The 23,391-nt window shown below is 56.9% G+C and overlaps 1 protein-coding gene across 1 annotated transcript in view; it reads left to right on the plus strand.

Annotated features, from left to right (window-relative positions):
* Nucleotides 1–741: 741 nt before the first annotated feature.
* Nucleotides 742–23,391, plus strand: part of LOC149430763 (inositol 1,4,5-trisphosphate-gated calcium channel ITPR1-like) — a gene marked incomplete at its 3' end in the record, with an annotated part of 28,115 nt that continues 5,465 nt past the window's right edge. Inside the window, exons 1-4 of the mRNA XM_089666007.1 lie at nt 742–776; nt 2,145–2,194; nt 4,230–4,332; nt 4,786–4,856. Coding sequence (XP_089522133.1) covers nt 742–776; nt 2,145–2,194; nt 4,230–4,332; nt 4,786–4,856 — 259 coding nt within the window. The remainder of the gene's footprint in view (nt 777–2,144; nt 2,195–4,229; nt 4,333–4,785; nt 4,857–23,391) is intronic.

The following is a 23,391-nucleotide window of genomic DNA, read 5'->3' on the forward strand; positions in this document are numbered from 1 at the left end:
GAGAAGTCCCTGTTTGGCAGATGGATGGACAGCCTAGAGAAGTCCCTGTTGGCAGATGGATGGACAGCCTAGAGAAGTCCCTGTTGGCAGGTTGTGGGGAGCAATATTTTTTATGCATTGACCAATAACTTCAAAGAACAAACCACATGAACATTGTTTCTTTGTAGCTCCTTTTACGCATCGGTTTGTTTCGCAGCGTACGTCTCCTTTAAGGTCTCCTGTGAGCAGATCGTTCTCCGTGGAGTTTAGAAGGCGGCAATAAAAGCCAGTGAGGTGTGAAGATCCATTCAGTGAACCATTTGTACAGTTTTCCCCTATTTATGACTCCAATGACAATAGTTGGGAGGGGGAGGAGATGGGGGGGGGTAATTATTTACCTGGGGCAGGTAATGGCGCTTGCTGCAGGTTTGTCTTTTTTTTCAGCCAAACATTAAAGCCGACCTCCATGCAATGACTTCATATATGAAGGCGACTGGTGAACCTTCGAATGAAACCCGAATCTCCCGAATCTCTTTATACAGAACTGTCGTCTTCACATCTCCCAACCTGTAGAATCGTCATTTGCAGAATGTTTGATCGTCTTAAAGGGGACGATTCCTCCAAGGATTCCGAGCAGAAAAATTCAAAACATTGAAGAACGAGGATGGAAATACAAACGGCGATCACATTTCTTGTGGCTGAATCGGTGCCCAGCTGAGAAAAATAATTGTATGTGTATGGACTGGTCAGATCTCTCCGAAGATGGAGGCCTGGACACGGCACACGGCAAAGTCGTCGTAAATTAGTCGATTCCATGAAGGCTCCATCCCGGGGCCCGGAGGGCTTTGTATACATTCCCAAACATTCAAATGGGGTTCTATATGTGTAGGGCCCCAGGGGGAGGGGGAGAGCAGCATGGAGGATGGTCACTAGTGACAGAAGGCAGAGGGAATTCTTCATCAGCAGAACCATTCTCCCTTCTCCCTCCCCCTCGTGCTCCCTTCTCCCTTCTCTCCCTTCTCTCCCTTCTTTCTTCTCTCCCTTCTCCCTCCCCCTCGTGCTCCCTTCTCTCCCTTCTCCCTTCTCTCCCTTCTCCCTCCCCCTCGTGCTCCCTTCTTTCTTCTCTCCCTGCTCGCTCCCTTCCCTTCTCTTCGCTCCCTTCCCTTCTCTTCGCTCCCTTCCCTTCTCTTCGCTCCCTTCCCTTCTCTTCGCTCCCTTCCCTTCTCTTCGCTCCCTTCCCTTTTCCCCCTCGTGCTCCCGTCTCACTTTTTCCCATCCTTTGTTCTTTTCTTCTTTCCTCGTTTTTCTCCCCCCATCCCAGAAAAGTTCTGACCTGACAGACCGTCTGTAGAGGCTGCACGTCCAGCATTCTTTGTATGAGTAGAAGCGCCCCTGTAATGTTTTGTGAAGCGCCCCTATAATGCGCCCCTGTAATGCTTTGTGAAGCGCCCCTGTAATGCTTTGTGAAGCGCCCCTGTAATGCTTTGTGAAGCGCCCCTGTAATGCTTTGTGAAGCGCCCCTGTAATGCTTTGTGAAGCGCCCCTGTAATGCTTTGTGAAGCACCCCTACAAATAGATATCCAGACCTGCTGGTGGATTTGTTGGCTTCTGTTCTATTGGCCGCAGTATGATGAATGTGAGTCGGGGACCTTAGATTGCGAGCTCCTGGGGGCAGGGACTGTGATGTGTGTATTGTTGGCACGCTATAAATATCTAATAGGATGTAAGATTGGTTGATTGAGAATGTGACGTTGTTTCCTTTTATATACATTTGTCTCCATTAATAGTAACATTGTTCCTTGGTTGCCTCCATGAGTGGATCTCACCTCCCCGAGGACACGATGTTTGCATGCGCGGCGGCCTTCCATCTGGTATGAATGGACTGGGCTCGGGGTATGAAAGGCTCGCTGTGGTTCTTTCATGCCGCTGAGCACAATAAAAGCCGATTGTAGCATCTGTGCGCTCTGCGTCTTCCCGTGTGAGTCAGCCATTCAGGTGAATGAGTACAATGGACAGAGTGCGGCTGACGCTCCGCATGTGGCCCCAGGAAACAGTGGAAGTCGAGGCATGTCAGATAAACCATTTCATGTGACCGATTCCTTCTTCTGAATTCTGCATCCCATTGTGATGGTTAGAATCTGACTTTTCACTTTTTGTCTTTACAGAATATCGGATTCTGAAGGATTGGGACAGATTTCCGGAAACGCCGGGTCAGGTAAGTCCTGTCCATTGTGATGGTGGTGGGTGGAGATGCTGCGTTTGTGGTCATGTCCCCAACAGAGGAGAGGCTAGACTCTGCTGTCCCCGGTGTAGGGATTGGCTGCATCTGTGGGGTGTCCCCGGTGTAGGGATTGCTGCATCTGTGGGGTGTCCCCGGTGTAGGGATTGCTGCATCTGTGGGGTGTCCCCGGTGTAGGGATGGGCTGCATCTGTGGGGTGTCCCCGGTGTGGGGATAGGCTGCATCTGTGGGGTGTCCCCGGTGTGGGGATGGGCTGCATCTGTGGGGTGTCCCCGGTGTGGGGATGGGCTGCATCTGTGGGGTGTCCCCGGTGTGGGGATGGGCTGCATCTGTGGGGTGTCCCCGGTGTGGGGATGGGCTGCATCTGTGGGGTGTCCCCGGTGTGGGGATGGGCTGCATCTGTGGGGTGTCCCCGGTGTGGTGGTGGGGGTACGACGATGGTAGCGGTGGTGGGGGGGGGGGTGACGATGGTGGGGGGATGACGACGGTGGTGGGGGTGACGACGGTGGTGGACGACGACGATGGTGGTTTGGCGACGATGGTGGTGGGGGGGGATGACGACGGTTTTGGGGGGGGGGGGGGACGATGGTGGTGGTATGACGACGACGGTGGTGGTGGGGGGGGGGGGGGGGGACGGTGGTGGTGGTATGACGGTGGTGGGGGGGGGGGGGTGGTGGGGGGGGGGGGCGACGACGGTGGTGGTATGACGGTGGTGGTGGGGGGACGATGACAGTGGTGGGGGGGGGGACGGTGGTGGTATGACGGTGGTGGTGGGGGGGGGGGGCGACGACGGTGGTGGTATGACGGTGGTGGTGGGGGGACGGTGGTGGTATGACGGTGGTGGTGGGGGGACGATGACAGTGGTGGGGGGTGGGGGGGGGGGGGATGACGACGACGGTGGTGGTGGTGGGGGGGGATGACGACGACGACGGTGGTGGTGGTGGGGGGGGATGACGACGACGACGGTGGTGGTGGTGGGGGGGGATGACGACGACGACGGTGGTGGTGGTGGGGGGGGATGACGACGACGACGGTGGTGGTGGTGGGGGGGGATGACGACGACGACGGTGGTGGTGGTGGGGGGGGATGACGACGACGACGGTGGTGGTGGTGGGGGGGGATGACGACGACGACGGTGGTGGTGGTGGGGGGGGATGACGACGACGACGGTGGTGGTGGTGGGGGGGGATGACGACGACGACGGTGGTGGTGGTGGGGGGGGATGACGACGACGACGGTGGTGGTGGTGGGGGGGGATGACGACGACGGTGGTGGTGGTGGGGGGGGATGACGACGACGGTGGTGGTGGTGGGGGGGATGACGACGACGGTGGTGGTGGTGGGGGGGGATGACGGTGGTGGTGGTGGGGGGGGATGACGACGACGGTGGTGGTGGGGGGGATGACGACGGTGGTGGTGGTGGGGGGGGATGACGACGACGGTGGTGGTGGTGGGGGGGGATGACGACGACGGTGGTGGTGGTGGTGGGGGGGATGACGACGGTGGTGGTGGTGGTGGGGGGGATGACGACGGTGGTGGTGGTGGTGGGGGGGATGACGACGGTGGTGGTGGTGGGGGGGATGACGACGGTGGTGGGGGGGGGGGGGATGACGACGGTGGTGGGGGGGGGGGGGGCGACGATGGTGGTGGTGGGGGGGGGGGGGCGACGATGGTGGTGGTGGGGGGGGGGGGCGACGACGGTGGTGGTGGTGGGGGGACGATGACAGTGGTGGTGGTGGGGGGACAATGACGACGGTGGTGGTGGGGGGGATGACGACGATGGTGGTGGGGGGGATGACGACGGTGGTGGTATGACGACGATGGTGGTGGGGGGGGGGACGATGACAGTGGTGGTGGTGGGGGGACGATGACAGTGGTGGTGGTGGGGGGGATGACGACGATGGTGGTGGGGGGGGGGGGGGGGGGGGATGACAGTGGTGGTGGTGGGGGGACAACGACAACTACACCCCCTGACATCGCCCTTGCTGACGGCTTTGCTCGTTTCTCGCAGGATCGGTGAGGATGTCGGAGAAGATCTCCAGTTTCCTCCATGTGGGGGACATCGTCTCTCTGTACGCGGAGGGCTCAGTCAATGGATTCATCAGCACGTTGGGGTGAGCCGCCAATTACAGGACATTCTTGATGGAATTATTGATCGGTTTTCTTTGAGTTTAATCTTCAGATCAATACAACCGATCGATGTGCATGGGAGGAACTTTACCTGCCTAAGGATTGTCTCTGTCCATCCAGTCATGAGATTTATGTAGCTCTGCCAGGTAGTACAGAGGGTTAAGCATCACACACTTGTCCTCCTGCCTGCAGCCTGTGATTGGGGCGGTAAAGGAGCGGTACAGTACGCTCCCTGTCCACACCTGCTGCCCCTTCACCCTTCTCAGCTGTGAGGATGACATGGGGGGGAGGGGATGATGGGGGACACCCAGACTGCGGAATGGTCCGGATGGGACTGTCATTTGTCCTGGCTCCGCTCTGCCACCTAGTGCTGCCTGGCTGAGATACACCAACCATTCAGGTTCTTCCCTTCTCTGATCTCTTCTCTCTCTCTGCAGTTTGGTGGATGACCGCTGTGTGGTGCAGCCGGAGGCCGGGGACCTGAACAACCCCCCCAAGAAGTTTCGAGGTGAGTCCGGCGCAGTTGTCAGCATCTTAGGGAGTCCTCGCCGGTGAGAATGTGACGAGATTTCTTTTATTGGACTGTCGTTGTCAGATGTAGAAGGATTTTATTTGTTACATTGTTTCATTACATATCCTGTTATTGAGACAAACGTGTCAGAAATGTTTTGGCTGTTTTACGGTTTTACGCCTCAATGGTTACCAACACTGTCCCCCGTCCTCTGCGCACCGAGACTGCAAACCGCCATCCGGAGAATATTGGGGGGGGGGGGGGACCCCTCCCGCATCTCCATGGCTGTCCGAGTGATCACATGATCCAGGACCGGTTGGCTTCTGCCTCATGTTCTGAGAGCTGCAGTAACAAGTCCCAGAACTAGGAGTGTGCAGAGGCGCTGCGTGACAGGAGGGTCACAACTGCGTTCTCGGAGCCCAGGGAGCCCAAGGCTACAGTTGTCACGGGGTTAAAGTGCAACCCTTGGGAGCCGTGCCGGAACCGGGTCATCGAGGGCCTAAGGCAGAAAGGTTGCGGCCCAACCGGTTCTGTGCCGACTCGATACGCACCGGCCTGGCCCCCTTGTGTGGCGGCCCGGGCCCCCTTGTGTGGCGGCCCGGGCCCCCTTGTGTGGCGGCCCGGGCCCCCTTGTGTGGCGGCCCGGGCCCCCTTGTGTGGCGGCCCGGGCCCCCTGTGTGCCGGCCCCTTGTGTGTTTATTTTCACATCCTATCCAGATTATAAATCGGAGTCCACATAAGTAGATATTTTTTTTTTTTTTTTTAATTCTCTTTATTTCCTTAAAAATCTGTCATGTGACCTAACACTGGCCCCCATTCCCATCCCCCCCCCGGGGTCCCGCTGTGCTGGAGTCCCATGATCCTGGCATATTGCTCCACCAGTCTGGGGATTTCAGATCCCGTCGGCTCCATCTCCTTTGTACCGCTTAGCCAGTACGGACTAGAAGGATTCTAATTGGTCAGCACTGTCACATGGACCAATCAGAATCCCTCCAGCCCGTCCTGTCAGCGCTTCAAGGAGAGGAGAGAAAGCTGCAGGGATTTCATATCCCCGGACTGGTGAGGTGGCATGCTGGTGCCTGACAACGGAGGATCGCTAGACTCCAGCAAAGGTAGTCAGGGAGGGGGATGGGGAGGGGGTCCAGTGTTAGAGATTTTCTGTAAAGGTGACCTAACCCTCTAAGCTCTGGTGAAGGGGGTGACGTGTAGCCCCCCGAATCGTGTTTGGCTGCAGCACACAATAGGTTTGGATGAAAAACTTCATTTTCGACTCTAAATCTAGAAACCAAAACTGCACCCTGAAGTAATGAACACATTTTAGGAGACTGGCTGGGGATCCCCCGGGGGCGGTCCCCCGGTGTCGGATCCCCCGGGGGCGGTCCCCCGGTGTCGGATCCCCCGGGGGCGGTCCCCCGGTGTCGGATCCCCCGGGGGCGGTCCCCCGGTGTCGGATCCCCCGGGGGCGGTCCCCCGGTGTCGGATCCCCCGGGGGCGGTCCCCCGGTGTCGGATCCCCCGGGGGCGGTCCCCCGGTGGCGGATCCCCCGGGGGCGGTCCCCCGGTGGCGGATCCCTGGTGGCAGATCCCCCGGTGGCGGATCCCTGATGGCAGGTCCCCCGGTGGCGGATCCCTGGTGGTGGATCCCGTTACTGAGCAGGAGGTCCATCTCTTGGGAAGTGAGTGATGATGGTGATTTGGCAGCGGTACCATTCAGGCAGGATTCAGGATGGGGCCCATAGAGAGAAGTGACAGCCGGCTCAGGCATGTTCATGAAGGGAACCTGTCAGAATCGGCGTCCATCACACTGGAGGCGCCCGTCTGCCGCTGGAGGTCGGCTCTGGCAGCTGCCGGCAGTGTTGGCTGTGCAGCCGGCTTGTCACTGTCAGCGTGGAAGTGCCGGGTCTTGTCACCCGGGCTGTCGGGGCGAGAGGCGGCTGCAGGCACACGCATCAATGAACTTCATGTCGGCACCAACACAGCAGCCTCAGGAGACGGGTCGCTCGAGCGGCAGAATCATCAAGTCCGGCCTCTTCCAGCTAAGCTCCGCCTATAGTTCTGCTGCAAACATCTGCACACTGGAGAAATGATGTCAACTGTCACTTCTGCTACCGGCATCATCGCTCAGTCAGCGGATCTGCGATAACGGCCGATTCTATGTCCTCCATATTGGGGCCCCATCGTAGTGATACATTGTTACCCCCGACAAGTATTTTTACCTAATTCCTCTTCCCTCCATCTCCCCCACACTTCATATGTGCTACATTGTTACCCCGACGACTAGCCTTCCCTTATACATTGTTACCCCGAGAAATGCCTTTCCCTATTCCTTGTTTCTTCTGCCTCCATCTCCCCTGCAATCTTCCTATGTGATACATTGTTACCCCGATGGGTATCTCTCCCCGTTCCTCGTTCTGCTCTCTCTCCTTCAACATTCAAAGTTCATCATTTCTGTGATAAAGGATTTTTTTGTTTTTTTAAACTACTGCATGTCGTCTTTTGTTCTCCTTTTAAATCTTCCCCTGCACTCCTCCTATGTGATACATTGTTGCTCTTTCCCCTGCACTCCTATGTGATACATTGTTTCTCTTTTCCCTGCACTCCTCCTATGTGATACATTGTTGCTCTTTCCCCTGCACTCCTATGTGATACATTGTTTCTCTTTTCCCTGCACTCCTCCTATGTGATACATTGTTGCTCTTTCCCCTGCACTCCTATGTGATACATTGTTTCTCTTTCCCCTGCACTCCTCCTATGTGATACATTGTTGCTCTTTCCCCTGCACTCCTCCTATGTGATACATTGTTGCTCTTTCCCCTGCACTCCTCCTATGTGATACATTGTTTCTCTTTTCCCTGCACTCCTATGTGATACATTGTTGCTCTTTCCCCTGCACTCCTCCTATGTGATACATTGTTGCTCTTTCCCCTGCACTCCTCCTATGTGATACATTGTTGCTCTGAGTATCTTTCCCCTGTACTCTCTCTCCATCTCCCTGCACTCCTGTCCCTTGTTGCGCTCCCTCCTCTCCCCTGCAGGTTGTGGCCCCTCCTCCGCCCTCTCTGCTGGGCCCCCGCCAGTGTCTGTTGCTCCGGGGTTCCCTGGAGCCGTTTCCTAGTAATGTAAGCACAATGCTGTGGGACGGCCGCCTGGCATTCTCCTCGCTGGAACGGTGACACGAGGCGGGGGGCTGAGGGCGGGTGGAGGTGCTGGGCCGGCACGGACAGCCGAGACCCCCTGAGCCGGGCTGCTCTCCATAGTGGGGTGCTCAGCTGTACACTGCCTGTCCCCGGAGGCCCCCCCCCCCTGGATCCGTGTCACGTATAATAGTCAGGACTCCAGACAGAGCCGACAGGTTGTCACCCGAAGACGGATTCCACCTGAATTCTGGGAATTTGTATAAACTGGATAACGGGATTTCCAGAGTTACAATAAAAGGCTTTTGTGTTCCAGTCACAGGAGAGGAAAAACATAACAAGCGTTCGCCCTGGACCCGGGGTCTCCACACCTCCTAAACAGGGGCCAGCTTACTCTTCAGACTTTAGAGGGGGAATAGTGCCCCATCATTGGTGTCAGTGGGAGGAATAGTGCCCCATCATTGGTGTCAGTGGGAGGAATAGTGCCCCATCATTGGTGTCAGTGGGGGGAATAGTGCCCCATCATTGGTGTCAGTGGGAGGAATAGTGCCCCATCGTTGGTGTCGGGGAGGAATAGTGCCCCATCATTGGTGTCAGTGGGGGGAATAGTGCCCCATCGTTGGTGTCAGTGGGGGGAATAGTGCCCCATCGTTGGTGTCAGTGGGGGGAATAGTGCCCCATCATTGGTGTCAGTGGGAGGAATAGTGCCCCATCATTGGTGTCAGTGGGAGGAATAGTGCCCATCATTGGTATCAGTGGGAGGAATAGTGCCTCATCATTGGTGTCAGTGGGGGGAATAGTGCCCCATCATTGGTGTCAGTGGGAGGAATAGTGTCCCATCATTGGTGTCAGTGGGGGGAATAGTGCCCCATCATTGGTGTCAGTGGGAGGAATAGTGCCCCATCATTGGTGTCAGTGGGAGGAATAGTGCCCCATCATTGGTGTCAGTGGGAGGAATAGTGCCCATCGTTGGTGTCAGTGGGAGGAATAGTGCTCCATCATTGGTGTCAGTGGGGGGAATAGTGCTCCATCGTTGGTGTCAGTGGGGGGAATAGTGCCCCATCATTGGTGTCAGTGGGAGGAATAGTGCCCCATCGTTGGTGTCGGGGAGGAATAGTGCCCCATCATTGGTGTCAGTGGGGGGAATAGTGCCCCATCGTTGGTGTCAGTGGGGGGAATAGTGCCCCATCGTTGGTGTCAGTGGGGGGAATAGTGCCCCATCATTGGTGTCAGTGGGAGGAATAGTGCCCCATCATTGGTGTCAGTGGGAGGAATAGTGCCCCATCATTGGTATCAGTGGGAGGAATAGTGCCCCATCATTGGTGTCAGTGGGGGGAATAGTGCCCCATCATTGGTGTCAGTGGGAGGAATAGTGTCCCATCATTGGTGTCAGTGGGGGGAATAGTGCCCCATCATTGGTGTCAGTGGGAGGAATAGTGCCCCATCATTGGTGTCAGTGGGAGGAATAGTGCCCCATCATTGGTGTCAGTGGGAGGAATAGTGCCCATCGTTGGTGTCAGTGGGAGGAATAGTGCTCCATCATTGGTGTCAGTGGGGGGAATAGTGCTCCATCGTTGGTGTCAGTGGGGGGAATAGTGCCCCATCGTTGGTGTCAGTGGGGGGAATAGTGCCCCATCGTTGGTGTCAGTGGGAGGAATAGTGCCCCATCGTTGGTGTCAGTGGGGGGAATAGTGCCCCATCGTTGGTGTCAGTGGGAGGAATAGTGCCCCATCGTTGGTGTCAGTGGGGGGAATAGGGCCCCATCGTTGGTGTCAGTGGGAGGAATAGCGCCCCATCGTTGGTGTCAGTGGGGGGAATAGCGCCCCATCGTTGGTGTCAGTGGGAGGAATAGCGCCCCATCGTTGGTGTCAGTGGGGGGAATAGCGTCCCATCGTTGGTGTCAGTGGGAGGAATAGAGCCCCATCGTTGGTGTCAGTGGGAGGAATAGCGCCCCATCGTTGGTGTCAGTGGGGGGAATAGCGCCCCATCGTTGGTGTCAGTGGGGGGAATAGCGCCCCATCGTTGGTGTCAGTGGGGGGAATAGCGCCCCATCGTTGGTGTCAGTGGGGGGAATAGCGCTCCATCGTTGGTGTCAGTGGGAGGAATAGCGCCCCATCGTTGGTGTCAGTGAGGGGAATAGCGCCCCATCATTGGTGTCAGTGGGAGGAATAGTGTCCCATCGGTGTCAGTGGGAGGAATAGTGTCCCATCGGTGTCAGTGGGAGGAATAGTGTCCCATCGGTGTCAGTGGGAGGAATAGTGTCCCATCATTGGTGTCAGTGGGAGGAATAGTGCCCCATCGTTGGTGTCAGTGGGAGGAATAGTGCCCCATCGTTGGTGTCAGTGGGAGGAATAGTGCCCCATCGTTGGTGTCAGTGGGAGGAATAGTGCCCCATCACTGGTGTCAGTGGGAGGAATAGTGCCCCATCATTGGTGTCAGTGGGAGGAATAGTGCCCCATCATTGGTGTCAGTGAGGGGAATAGTGCCCCATCATTGGTGTCAGTGGGAGGAATAGTGTCCCATCATTGGTGTCAGTGGGAGGAATAGTGTCCCATCATTGGTGTCAGTGGGGGGAATAGTGTCCCATCATTGGTGTCAGTGGGAGGAATAGTGTCCCATCATTGGTGTCAGTGGGAGGAATAGCGCCCCATCGTTGGTGTCAGTGAGGGGAATAGCGCCCCATCATTGGTGTCAGTGGGAGGAATAGTGTCCCATCGGTGTCAGTGGGAGGAATAGTGTCCCATCGGTGTCAGTGGGAGGAATAGTGTCCCATCGGTGTCAGTGGGAGGAATAGTGTCCCATCATTGGTGTCAGTGGGAGGAATAGTGCCCCATCGTTGGTGTCAGTGGGAGGAATAGTGCCCCATCGTTGGTGTCAGTGGGAGGAATAGTGCCCCATCGTTGGTGTCAGTGGGAGGAATAGTGCCCCATCACTGGTGTCAGTGGGAGGAATAGTGCCCCATCATTGGTGTCAGTGGGAGGAATAGTGCCCCATCATTGGTGTCAGTGAGGGGAATAGTGCCCCATCATTGGTGTCAGTGGGAGGAATAGTGTCCCATCATTGGTGTCAGTGGGAGGAATAGTGTCCCATCATTGGTGTCAGTGGGGGGAATAGTGTCCCATCATTGGTGTCAGTGGGAGGATTAGTGCCCCATCATTGGTGCTGGTAGGAGGAATAGTGCCCCATCATTGGTGTCAGTGGGAGGAATAGTGCCCCATCATTGGTGTCAGTGGGAGGAATAGAGCCCCATCATTGGTGTCAGTGGGAGGAATAGCGCCCCATCATTGGTGTCAGTGGGAGGAATAGCGCCCCATCATTGGTGTCAGTGGGAGGAATAGTGCCCCATCATTGGTGTCAGTGGGAGGAATAGCGCCCCATCATTGGTGTCAGTGGGAGGAATAGCGCCCCATCATTGGTGTCAGTGGGAGGAATAGCGCCCCATCATTGGTGTCAGTGGGAGGAATAGTGCCCCATCATTGGTGTCAGTGGGAGGAATAGCGTCCCATCATTGGTGTCAGTGGGAGGAATAGCGTCCCATCATTGGTGTCAGTGGGAGGAATAGCGCCCCATCATTGGTGTCAGTGGGAGGAATAGCGCCCCATCATTGGTGTCAGTGGGAGGAATAGTGCCCCATCATTGGTGTCAGTGGGAGGAATAGCGCCCCATCATTGGTGTCAGTGGGAGGAATAGCGCCCCATCATTGGTGTCAGTGGGAGGAATAGCGCCCCATCATTGGTGTCAGTGGGAGGAATAGCGCCCCATCATTGGTGTCAGTGGGAGGAATAGCGTCCCATCATTGGTGTCAGTGGGAGGAATAGCGCCCCATCATTGGTGTCAGTGGGAGGAATAGTGCCCCATTATCTAGCCTATGGGTCACAGTTTGGAGACCTCTCTTGTAGAGAAGAGGGGTTTTTCTTGTTTGTTTTTTCTGTTGGATGGAGGGGGAGGGGTTAGCCCCCCTATCAGGTTTTGTTGCTGTCTGTGCCCCCCCGTCAGGGAGATTCCCCCTCCTCTGTGCCCCCCATCAGGGAGATTCCCCCCCCTCTGTGCCCCCCGTCAGGGAGATTCCCCCCCCTCTGTGCCCCCCGTCAGGGAGATTCCCCCCCCTCTGTGCCCCCCGTCAGGGAGATTGTGCCCCCCGTCAGGGAGATTCCCCCCCTCTGTGCCCACCGTCAGGGAGATTGTGCCCCCCGTCAGGGAGATTCCCCCTCTCTGTGCCCCCCGTCAGGGAGATTCCCCCCCTCTGTGCCCCCCATCAGGGAGATTCCCCCCCTCTGTGCCCCCCGTCAGGGAGATTCCCCTCCCCCCTCTGTGCCCCCCGTCAGGGAGATTCCCCTCCCCCCTCTGTGCCCCCCGTCAGGGAGATTCCCCTCCCCCCTCTGTGCCCCCCGTCAGGGAGATTCCCCTCCCCCCTCTGTGCCCCCCGTCAGGGAGATTCCCCTCCCCCCTCTGTGCCCCCCGTCAGGGAGATTCCCCTCCCCCCTCTGTGCCCCCCGTCAGGGAGATTCCCCTCCCCCCTCTGTGCCCCCCGTCAGGGAGATTCCCCCTCTATTTGTCCTGGTGACCATTATCACTTAAAGTAAAAGAAAATCCCAAATTTTGGGTTGACCCCAGAAAAGTCGGCTAAATCTTCCAATGGGGGCTCTCACTCCGGTGACCTGGGGGTGGGGGGTCCCCAAGGCGTTCCCTTCATTTGCGGGGGTTTCCTCTCATTTCCTGTTTCGGGTCGGAGGTTCTAGTTCTCCTGGGTGGTGGGAGAAGTGAGAATCGGGCTGGAGCCTCCTTTGGTCTATAGGCCTCCATGTGTCCCAGTGAGGAGATGTAGTTCCTGTTGCCGGAACGTCTGCTGTGACCTTTCCTCCTGCCAGGCCGAGGCCGTGTTCCTCCTGCACCTTCCTCCACCCTTCGTGTAGTTGTAGGGGTCAGTCCTGTCCATCCTTTCCCTCCTTTCCTCCAGACTGGATAGAAGTTCCTGAAGTCCCTCCTGAGAGGTTTTGTCCCCCCCAGACCTTCAGAGAAGACCCCCCCCAGATGAACGTTGTCTGTGGATCTGTCAGCAGATAGACTTTGATGTCCGTGTAACCCCCCCCCCCCGTACTCCCCACCACGCCGATCCCAGGACTCCCCACCACGCCGATCCCAGGACTCCCCACCACGCCGATCCCAGGACTCCCCACCACGCCGATCCCAGGACTCCCCACCACGCCGATCCCAGGACTCCCCACCACGCCGATCCCAGGACTCCCCGTCAGTGCCTTCATCTGCTTGTCCTCTCCAGAAGGACAGCACCATCTTTGTTCAGGCATCATCCGGGTCCCCTTCCTGGACTGAGATGACGGCCCTCGGCGGGGCCCCGTCTGTACTGTAGGAACCATCGATGGCCGGGTGGGGGATGGGATTTGACAGAATGAACGATTTTGCTTCTATCAGTAGAAACCAATTGACTTCAATGAATTGACACATTTGTGGGTCTCCTGGACGGCCTTGGCTGCCCCCCCAGAAGGGTTAATTCCGGGCGATTTTCCGTTGAGTTGCTCCGTCATATCCAATCAGATGATTTTTGTCAGATAAAAGGGATCTTCCCCCCTCCTCCCTTCCCCCCTCCTCCCTTCCCTGGCTGCTCCGTAATCCGCTGTCCTGGGCTCCGGGCCCCGGCTGATGCCATGTGACGGGTTAACGGCGCTCACAGATTATACCCCTCCTCCGCCTGCAGGGACCATTTGGGTGGTTTTTTTTGTGAGCGATTTTCTCAACCTGGATTCCCCTCCATAGTCCTCATCCACCTTTCCTGGGTACCGCCGTGTCTGTGGCCCCAAATCTGCGCACTCCACATGGAGCCGTCCTATTGGAGGGCCCCATCCTCCAGGCTTGGACAAGGTTTATGGAATTCTGTCACCAACATTAAAGTGACGCTCGGGGCCAGAGAACGGGGCCACTTGTACCGGGTTGGGGACCCATTTTATGGCATTTAAATTGGACCAATCACATTCCTGACAGGTCTCAGCATACAGGAGCCGGATAAAGATCATTACGTCATCCTTCAGCTGCAGTCCAGGGACTGTGTCTAGGCTGGGATGTCATCAGTCTGCTGCAGGCAGGAGGAGGCATTTCCTCAGTCTCCCCTCCCCCACTGATCAGACTGTACATTGTTCCTTTGTTGAAGGAGGAGGAGGCATTTCCTCAGTCTCCCCTCCCCCACTGATCGGACTGTACATTGTTCCTTTGTAGAAGGAGGAGGAGGCATTTCCTCAGTCTCCCCTCCCCCAGTGATCGGACTGTACATTGTAACTTTGTAGAAGAAGGAGGAGGAGGCATTTCCTCAGTCTCCCCTCCCCCAGTGATCAGACTGTACATTGTAACTTTGTAGAAGGAGGAGGAGGAGGCATTTCCTCAGTCTCCCCTCCCCCAGTGATCGGACTGTACATTGTAACTTTGTAGAAGAAGGAGGAGGAGGCATTTCCTCAGTCTCCCCTCCCCCAGTGATCGGACTGTACATTGTAACTTTGTAGAAGGAGGAGGAGGCATTTCCTCAGTCTCCCCTCCCCCAGTGATCAGACTGTACATTGTAACTTTGTAGAAGGAGGAGGAGGCATTTCCTCAGTCTCCCCTCCCCCAGTGATCAGACTGTACATTGTAACTTTGTGGAAGGAGGAGGAGGCATTTCCTCAGTCTCCTCCCCCAGTGATCAGACTGTACATTGTAACTTTGTAGCAAGGTGTGTGGCTCTAGCAGGGGCTGATCTGTGTCAGACATTTGTGAACACAGACATCAGGATATACATGATTGTGTCATCTCTGAGCCCAGGACGCAGATGGTGACCTGGGATGCTGCCTGAACATGCATGGTGCCGTCCTTCTGGAGAGGAGATCAGATGAAGAGTCCTGGCCGGGTCACACGGACACGTTACTCAGCATGCTGCACTTACCACGAATACATGTATGGGACGATGGGTCCGGCAGGTGAATCGATCCCTCTGTAGTAGTCGGTCTCTGAGCTCCTCCTCCTCTGATGTCGGGAGGTAGGACCCTCTCCTGAACCCTCTGCTCGCTCTTCCACCAATCAGATGACACTCCCAGGATTGGTGGCCGGGAAACGTCTTCCTTCTGATAGATGGTTCTGTGAATTCCTCCCCCGCAGATCAGCAGAACGATTCCCGGGGGGCTCCTGTATAGGCAATGCACAGAGCCGTGTACACCCTCATTGTGGGGGAGGGGGGAGCAGTGACGGACCCCCCAGTCTCACCTTGCAGGGGATGCGGTCTCCCTTGGTACGGACATTGTGCAGTGAAAGCCTCGGTGCTGGTCCCAGCTTGGGTCTTTGTGCTTCTCTATGCAATGCAGGCATATCATGGCTGGTGGGAGGGGCCAGCTGTTCATGGCTTCCTGAAAACATCCCAGCCCCCTGCCTCAGTACTCCTCTCAGGAGCCCTCAGTCCTGATGCACGCAGTGGGAGGAGTTATGCAAATAACAGACTGCCTTGGTGAGTGGGTGTTAGTCTGAAGGAGTGGGTGTTCCTAGGCATGATGTATTTGCATAAGTAACGCCCACATGTTATGCTAAGCCTCTAATTGAAAACCAATTAAGAAAAGGGGAGGGGCCGGTCAGACTGGGGAGGAAAGTGCTAGATGATGCTGGACGTCCTCCTGCCAGGAAATGGGGCGGAGCTCTACCTGACTGGCTGCAGCTTCTAATGCACATTGTGAGAAACTCCCACTGTGCAGTGACATCAGAGTAACCAGGGGAGGAGCCAGTACACCTGTGCAAGACTGAAGGGGAGGAGCCGGTACACCTGTGCAAAACTGAAGGGGAGGAGCTGGTACACCTGTGCAAGACTAAAGGGGAGGAGCCGGTACACCTGTGCAAGACTGAAGGGGAGGAGCCGGTACACCTGTGCAAGACTGAAGGGGAGGAGCCGGTACACCTGTGCAAGACTGAAGGGGAGGAGCCGGTACACCTGTGCAAGACTGAAGGGGAGGAGCCGGTACACCTGTGCAAGACTGAAGGGGAGGAGCCGGGACACCTGTGCAAGACTGAAGGGGAGGAGCCGGGACACCTGTGCAAGACTGAAGGGGAGGAGCCGGGACACCTGTGCAAGGCTGGAGGGGAGGAGCCGGGACACCTGTGCAAGGCTGGAGGGGAGGAGCCGGGACACCCGTGCAAGGCTGGAGGGGAGGAGCCGGGACACCCGTGCAAGGCTGGAGGGGAGGAGCCGGGACACCCGTGCAAGGCTGGGGGGGGGAGGAGCCGGGGCACCCGTGCAAGGCTGGGGGGGGGAGGAGCCGGGGCACCCGTGCAAGGCTGGGGGGGGGAGGAGCCGGGGCACCCGTGCAAGGCTGGGGGGGGGAGGAGCCGGGGCACCCGTGCAAGGCTGGGGGGGGAGGAGCCGGGGGCACCCGTCCAAGGCTGGTGGGGGAGGAGCCGGGGCACCGGCATCATTAGGTGGAGAGGTCACTCGTTGGTAATGGGGCCCGGCGCGGGAATGGCGGGGTGGAAGACGGTGAATTATCAGATTTAAACCCGATGAGGAACATCTCATGTAATGTGCGGTAAGTCGTCGCCGATCTTTAATCTTTAATTACAATTCCTCCTCGGTGATCCTGCCATGAAGATCCTTGTTCTGCCACTTTCAGTTTTTTGGAGTGACAACAGTCTCCCAATTGGACGTCTGCCGCCGTTGTCGCCATCAGGAACCCCCCCACCCCCCCACCTGAGACTTGCCCTCGCTGGGGTCTGTGCGGACGGGAAGTGCTGCGGGAGATGAGCCGCGCAAAGATTCGAGAAACAGAGAAAATGTTTTACAAAGTAACTTTCATTGCGACGTTTCAGCAAACGAATCGGATTAATATAAAGCGGTGAATGTGACTTTCACTGCTGGGGAATCACGTGTGGTCACTTGAAACGCACGGAAGATTCACCTGCAGGGAATGTGTTGTGAAAGGCACCTTACGCTCCGTTGGGGTCGAATTCCACTTTTTATATCACATTTGTGGAGATCGAGTCTTCTGAATGAATGAAATACCACAGTGGAGGCAGTCAGGGGGGGGGGGGAAGTATTTGCACGCCATCGCCGCAGTATGTGGTCCCTCCTGTGCTCCCCCCGTCCATCACATCCCCCCCAGCCTGTATAACCCGGTGTGCATCTTCCTTCATCTCCTCCTGCATCCTCTCCAGCGCGCTGCGCTCCCCCTCCTCCATCCCGGAGCGCTGCGCTCCCCCTCCTCCATCCTCTCCTGTGCGCTGCGCTCCCCCTCCTCCATCCCGGAGCGCTGCACTCCCCCTCCTCCATCCCGGAGCGCTGTGCTCCCCCTCCTCCATCCTCTCCTGTGCGCTGCGCTCCCCCTCCTCCATCCCGGAGCGCTGCGCTCCCCCTCCTCCATCCCGGAGCGCTGCGCTCCCCCTCCTCCATCCTCTCCTGTGCGCTGCGCTCCCCCTCCTCCATCCCGGAGCGCTGCGCTCCCCCTCCTCCATCCCGGAGCGCTGCGCTCCCCCTCCTCCATCCCGGAGCGCACTGCGCTGCCCTTATTTGGTAAGTTAGCTGCCTGTTCCCCGGAGCTGCCTTCTCTGTTCCCAGACGCAGCCTCTCTCCAGATTCCCATGCAGGAGGAACCCTGCATGACAGTGGCTTAACCCCTTCATGTCTGCCCGGGGGAGGGGGGGGTCACGCTCTTCCGGCAGACATTCTTCTTTCTCATTGTTCCCATCAAAGAAGACAGAGGAACCAAAAGTCTCAGCATGCCCCTCGCTGGATCTTTTGGTTGGCAGTAAACTAAACCTGCAGAATGTTCTGGTATCTGATCCGTCCAGCCTGGACCCCCCCCCCCTCCAGGAGACGCTTAGGGGGGCCCTGTACCCCCAGTTGGCTGAGACTTGTAGGTCACCTTTGCTTTGGCAGGTGGGGGGGGGGGCTTGGATTTAAGTAACAGCTCCATCCAACATGCCTACCTGTAGGGGCGGGTTGCAGTGAAACTACAAATCCCATCATGCCTCCTCGGCTGTCGGTCTTGCAGTGCCTCATGAGACTTGTAGTTCTACAACAGTTGGAGTGCCGAGGATTCCCTCCCCCGCCCCTTTATTTTATTTCGCCTGTCAGACATTCCCTCGCTGGCATCTTCTTCAGGTGCCGGTCTTCAGGCCTCTTCATTGGCCGATGGGGGAGTGACATTATTATTTCAGATACTTGTATAGCGCCGTCAATTTACATATATATTGTACATTCCCATCAGTCCCCACCCCCGAGGAGCGTACAATCTGAGGTCCCTAACGTACATTCCCATCAGTCTCCGCCCCCGAGGAGCGTACAATCTGAGGTCCCTAACTTACATTCACATCAGTCCCCACCCCCGAGGAGCGTACAATCTGAGGTCCCTAACGTACATTCCCATCAGTCTCCGCCCCCGAGGAGCGTACAATCTGAGGTCCCTAACTCACATTCATGTATACCCATACTAGGGCCAATTTAGACAGGAACCAATTAACCTCCCAGCATGTCATTGGAGTGTGGGAGGAAACGGGAGTACCTGGAGGAAACCCACGCAGGCACAGGGAGAACATGCAAACTCCAGGCAGGTGGTGCTGTGGTTGGGATTCGAACCAACGACCCGAGTACTGCCAGGCGGAAGTGCTAACCGCTCAGCCACTGTGCTGCCTATTTATTTCAGGTACTTGTATAGCGCCGTCAATTTACATATTTATTGTACATTCACATCAGTCCCCGCCCCCGAGGAGCGTACAATCTGAGGTCCCTAACTTACATTCCCATTAGTCCCCGCCCCTGAGGAGCGTACAATTGGAGGTCCCTAACTTACATTCCCATTAGTCCCCGCCCCCGAGGAGCATACCATCTAAGGTCTCTAACTCACATTCATACATACACATACTGGGGCCAATGTAGTTCGGAACCAATGAACCTCCCAGCATGTCTTTAGAATGTGGGAGGGAACAGGAGTACCCGGAGGAAACCCACGCAGGCACAAGGAGAACATGCAAACTCCAGGCAGGTGGTGCCGTGGTTGGGATTCGAACCAACAACCCTCGTACTGCGTGACGGAAATGCTGTCCATTTAGCTGTGCTGACATCACTCCTGTGCGGCACTCAGGGCCCGGCACTGCAAGCTGAACTGCGCATGCACCGCTCCGTCTACAGCCCGGGAGAAGCCCGCCTTTCTGCTCCAGCTTCCAGCAGCCAGATCTTTGCCTCTGTCCTCGGCTCGGCTTATATTCTGCATCGGGTTCAATAAGCTTGCATGAAAAAAAAAAAAAGGAGAATGCAGTGGGAGGAGTGAGACTGCCTTTCCAATGGCAGCCAGGCCTGGATCAGGGACAGCAAGGTGAAGGTGACTGGATGGGGAATGCAGCGGGAGGAGTGAGACTGCCTTCACAATGGTGTCCGAGGTGAAGGTGACTGGATGGAGAATGCAGCGGGAGGGGTGAGACTCCCTTCACAATGGCGGCCAGGCCTGGATCAGGGACAGCTGTGGGAAGGATCTTGGCGTTGGTGTCCGAGGTGAAGGTGACTGGATGGAGAATGCAGCGGGAGAAGTGAGACTCCCTGCACAATGGTGTCCACGGTGAAGGTGACTGGATGGAGATTGCAGCGGGAGGAGTGAGACTCCCTGCACAATGGTGTCCACGGTGAAGGTGACTGGATGGAGAATGCAGCGGGAGGAGTGAGACTCCCTGCACAATGGTGTCCACGGTGAAGGTGACTGGATGGAGATTGCAGCGGGAGGAGTGAGACTCCCTGCACAATGGTGTCCACGGTGAAGGTGATTGGACCATTCCGGACCGCTATATCTTTAAAATTTTAATTTTTTCTTTGAATATAACAGAATGTGGGATGGACATCAGACATGCAGATTCTGATCCCCGAAATCTCGAAGTGGGGGGGCCCCGGACCCCCCAGACGTTCGGCTACAATGTACTCTGCGTGGAGTTGTAGGTAGAAGTGGAATCGACTCTCCGGAGGACTTCTGATGAGTCGGTTGGAGGAACATAAAATCATCAGAATTGCTGTGATTTGTAAATACAATTAGAATGGATTGAGATGAGAGAATGCGGCTCCCGGATGAGGGGGGTGGGGGGGACGGGGACCACGGAGTCGGATGAGGGGGGTGGGGGGACGGGGACCACGGAGTCGGATTGTCAGCTCCAGTGAGCAGCCCATCCCCCGCCAGAGCTTCCATTTCCTGTTAATGTTCCAAATCAACAAAACATCGTCATTCTGTAAAGTCTGAGAGATGAGAAGAAACCGCTACAGAGAGACCGATCCCAACCTCTAGGACATGGAGGGGCCCCCTAAAATACTCCATCCCCTTTGTTCTTATACTTCCATTTCCCTTTTGGGGCTCCTGAGACCTGAGTACTGGGCACCCAAGGACCGAAAAACAGACCATGAAATCTGTAGTGTCCCCATAGAACAGCAGTTACTGAAATGGTCCCTAAATGGTGGTGAAGGGCCCCACTACATTGGGGGTCAGTGGGAAGAATGTCCCTTACATTGGGGATCAGTGGGAAGAATGTCCCTTACATTGGGGATCAGTGGGAAGAATGTCCCTTACATTGGGGGGTCAGTGGGAAGAATGTCCCTTACATTGGGGGTCGGTGGGAAGAATGTCCCTTACATTGGGGATCAGTGGGAAGAATGTCCCTTACATTGGGGATCAGTGGGAAGAATGTCCCTTACATTGGTGGTCAGTGGGAAGAGTGTCCCTTACATTGGGGGTCAGTGGGAAGAATGTCCCTTACATTGGGGATCAGTGGGAAGAATGTCCCTTACATTGGGGGTCAGTGGGAAGAATGTCCCTTACATTGGGGGTCAGTGGGAAGAATGTCCCTTACATTGGGGGGTCAGTGGGAAGAATGTCCCTTACATTGGTGGTCGGTGGGAAGAATGTCCCTTACATTGGAGGTCGGTGGGAAGAATGTCCCTTACATTGGGGGCCTTGTGTCCCCGCCATGGCCCTTCCTCCATTCTCTCACCTCCATTTTATTTGGAGGTTGACTTGTGTTCCGTAAATCTCGCTGTCCGTTCTATATACGGAAGGATATACATGCCGGTATTTTCATGCAGCAGATAATTGATGCGACATTCCTGTTAATTAACCTAATTAAGAGGTTGGAGCTTCTGGTTGTTCAAATAAAATTGTGTCGTCTGTATTCCATCCCCGGCCTAATAGAAATTCCTTAAAGCGCTAGTACTGATGGTTGGGGTGGACTGAGTGCGGTGCGAGCGGTTTGGGTGGACTGCGTGCGGTGCGAGCGGTTGGGGCGGACTGCGTGCGGTGCGGGCGGACTGCGTGCGGTGCGGGCGGTTGGGGCGGACTGCGTGCGGTGCGGGCGGTTGGGGCGGACTGAGTGCGGTGCGGGCGGTTGGGGCGGACTGCGTGCGGTGCGGGCGGTTGGGGCGGACTGAGTGCGGTGCGGGCGGTTGGGGTGGACTGAGTGCGGTGCGGGCGGTTGGGGTGGACTGAGTGCGGTGCGGGCGGTTGGGGTGGACTGAGTGCGGTGCGGGCGGTTGGGGCGGACTGAGCGCGGTGCGGGCGGTTGGGGCGGACTGAGCGCGGTGCGGGCGGTTGGGGCGGACTGAGTGCGGTGCGCGCGGTTGGGGCGGACTGCGTGCGGTGCGGGCGGTTTGGGCGGTCTGAGTGCGGTGCGGGCGGTTGGGGCGGACTGAGCGCGGTGCGGGCGGTTGGGGCGGACTGAGCGCGGTGCGGGCGGTTGGGGCGGACTGAGCGCGGTGCGGGCGGTTGGGGCGGACTGAGCGCGGTGCGGGCGGTTGGGGCGGACTGAGTGCGGTGCGGGCGGTTGGGGCGGACTGCGTGCGGTGCGGGCGGTTGGGGTGGACTGAGCGCCGTGCTGACTGTTGGTCAGGGCGTGTGGCGTCCGCTGGGGTGTGCGCAGGCGCGTGGCGTCCGCTCGGGTGTGCGCAGACGCGGAGTTTCTTGCCCCCACCACCCTGGATCAGGATATGATGGTTGTTGAACAGCAGAGGACTCAGGCTGAGGAAATCCATTATTTATCCGACTTTTCTCATGAACTGTTCAGTCGGCTCATACACAGCGATTAGTTTTATGTTCGTCCCCCCCCCCCCCCGGACCCCCCTTGCCCCCCTCCACTGCGGTGAATCGTGAACCTGTGGGAACGTAGACATTCACGCCTCATTGCCCCCCAGTGAACATCAATCCTGCAGATGTCTTAATCTGCACCAATCACCGCCATTTATCTGTCCTTTCTCTGGACCGTAAGCTGCCGTGAGCTCCAGCTGTCCACATGATCTCCCCGCTAATCCCGTCTGCTGCATCCACCTTTCCTTCTCTGGGCCGAGCGTGGCCTCTACCGCCCCCATCTGGAGGATGCGAGTACACGGAGCGCACAGCAGAGGTGACCTGCGTTGTCTCCTCGGAACCCTCTGTGCTAAAATTCTGAAACCTTCCCAAGAACGTTGTAGGCCTCGTGCCCCCCGGGGGATTTACAGCGGCTGTGCTTGGCTTCTGCCGGGTTTTTTTCTGCAGTCAGTTATCTTCCTAGCATGTTATCCTATGTGTCCATTCACACACAGGCTTTAATCAGCATTTATTGGCGGGGGTGTTTTCTGGCTGGCAAAAAAAAAAAACCTAGTGGGTTTCAAGAGGAGATTTTCAGCTGTACAAAAGCTCTAACGCTGGCAAACGCGGTAAAAGGTGACAAGCAGGCAAAAACGTGGCAAAACTCAAGTTTTTATGTGACTTTGTACAGCAAATGCTATCCATGTTTTTTAAAATACCCCCAGTGTGTACGAGGCGCTATAAAGAGCAACAAAAACCGACAGCAACATAAAGCCGAACCAAACTATCCGGCATAACAAACATTCATAATATTCAAAGTTTTCCCTCCGTCCACGTCTCCGCCCTTCCCTCCGTCCACGTCTCCGCCCTTCCCTCCATCCACGTCTCCGCCCTTCCCTCCATCCACGTCTCCGCCCTTCCCTCCATCCACGTCTCCGCCCTTCCCTCCGTCCACGTCTCCGCCCTTCCCTCCGTCCACGTCTCCGCCCTTCCCTCCGTCCACGTCTCCGCCCTTCCCTCCGTCCACGTCTCCGCCCCCCCCCCCCCAACTCCACGTCTATGTCCTCCGCCATCCACGTCTCCGTCCTCCCTCCTCCCCCCCATCCACGTCTCCGTCCTCCCTCCTCCCCCCCATCCACGTCTCCACCCTTCCGCCCATCTACGCTTTTTGTTTAAAAATCACCCCTCTTGCATTTCTTGCTTCGGCCATCTTGATTAAGGGCATATGATTTGTGTAGCATTTACTTCCTGGTGTCCACCTGTTCAGCCAGGAAGATGTGCTTGGCTGTGAAAGCCCCTCCTCCCATGAAGACTCCTGGGATGTGTGACATTTTGCCTAGGCTAGAAACCAGGAAAC

Source organism: Staurois parvus, unplaced genomic scaffold (assembly GCF_062004578.1).
Source record: "Staurois parvus isolate SC_StPar_1 unplaced genomic scaffold, SC_StPar_1.0 ptg002465l, whole genome shotgun sequence".
NCBI lineage: Eukaryota > Metazoa > Chordata > Amphibia > Anura > Ranidae > Staurois > Staurois parvus.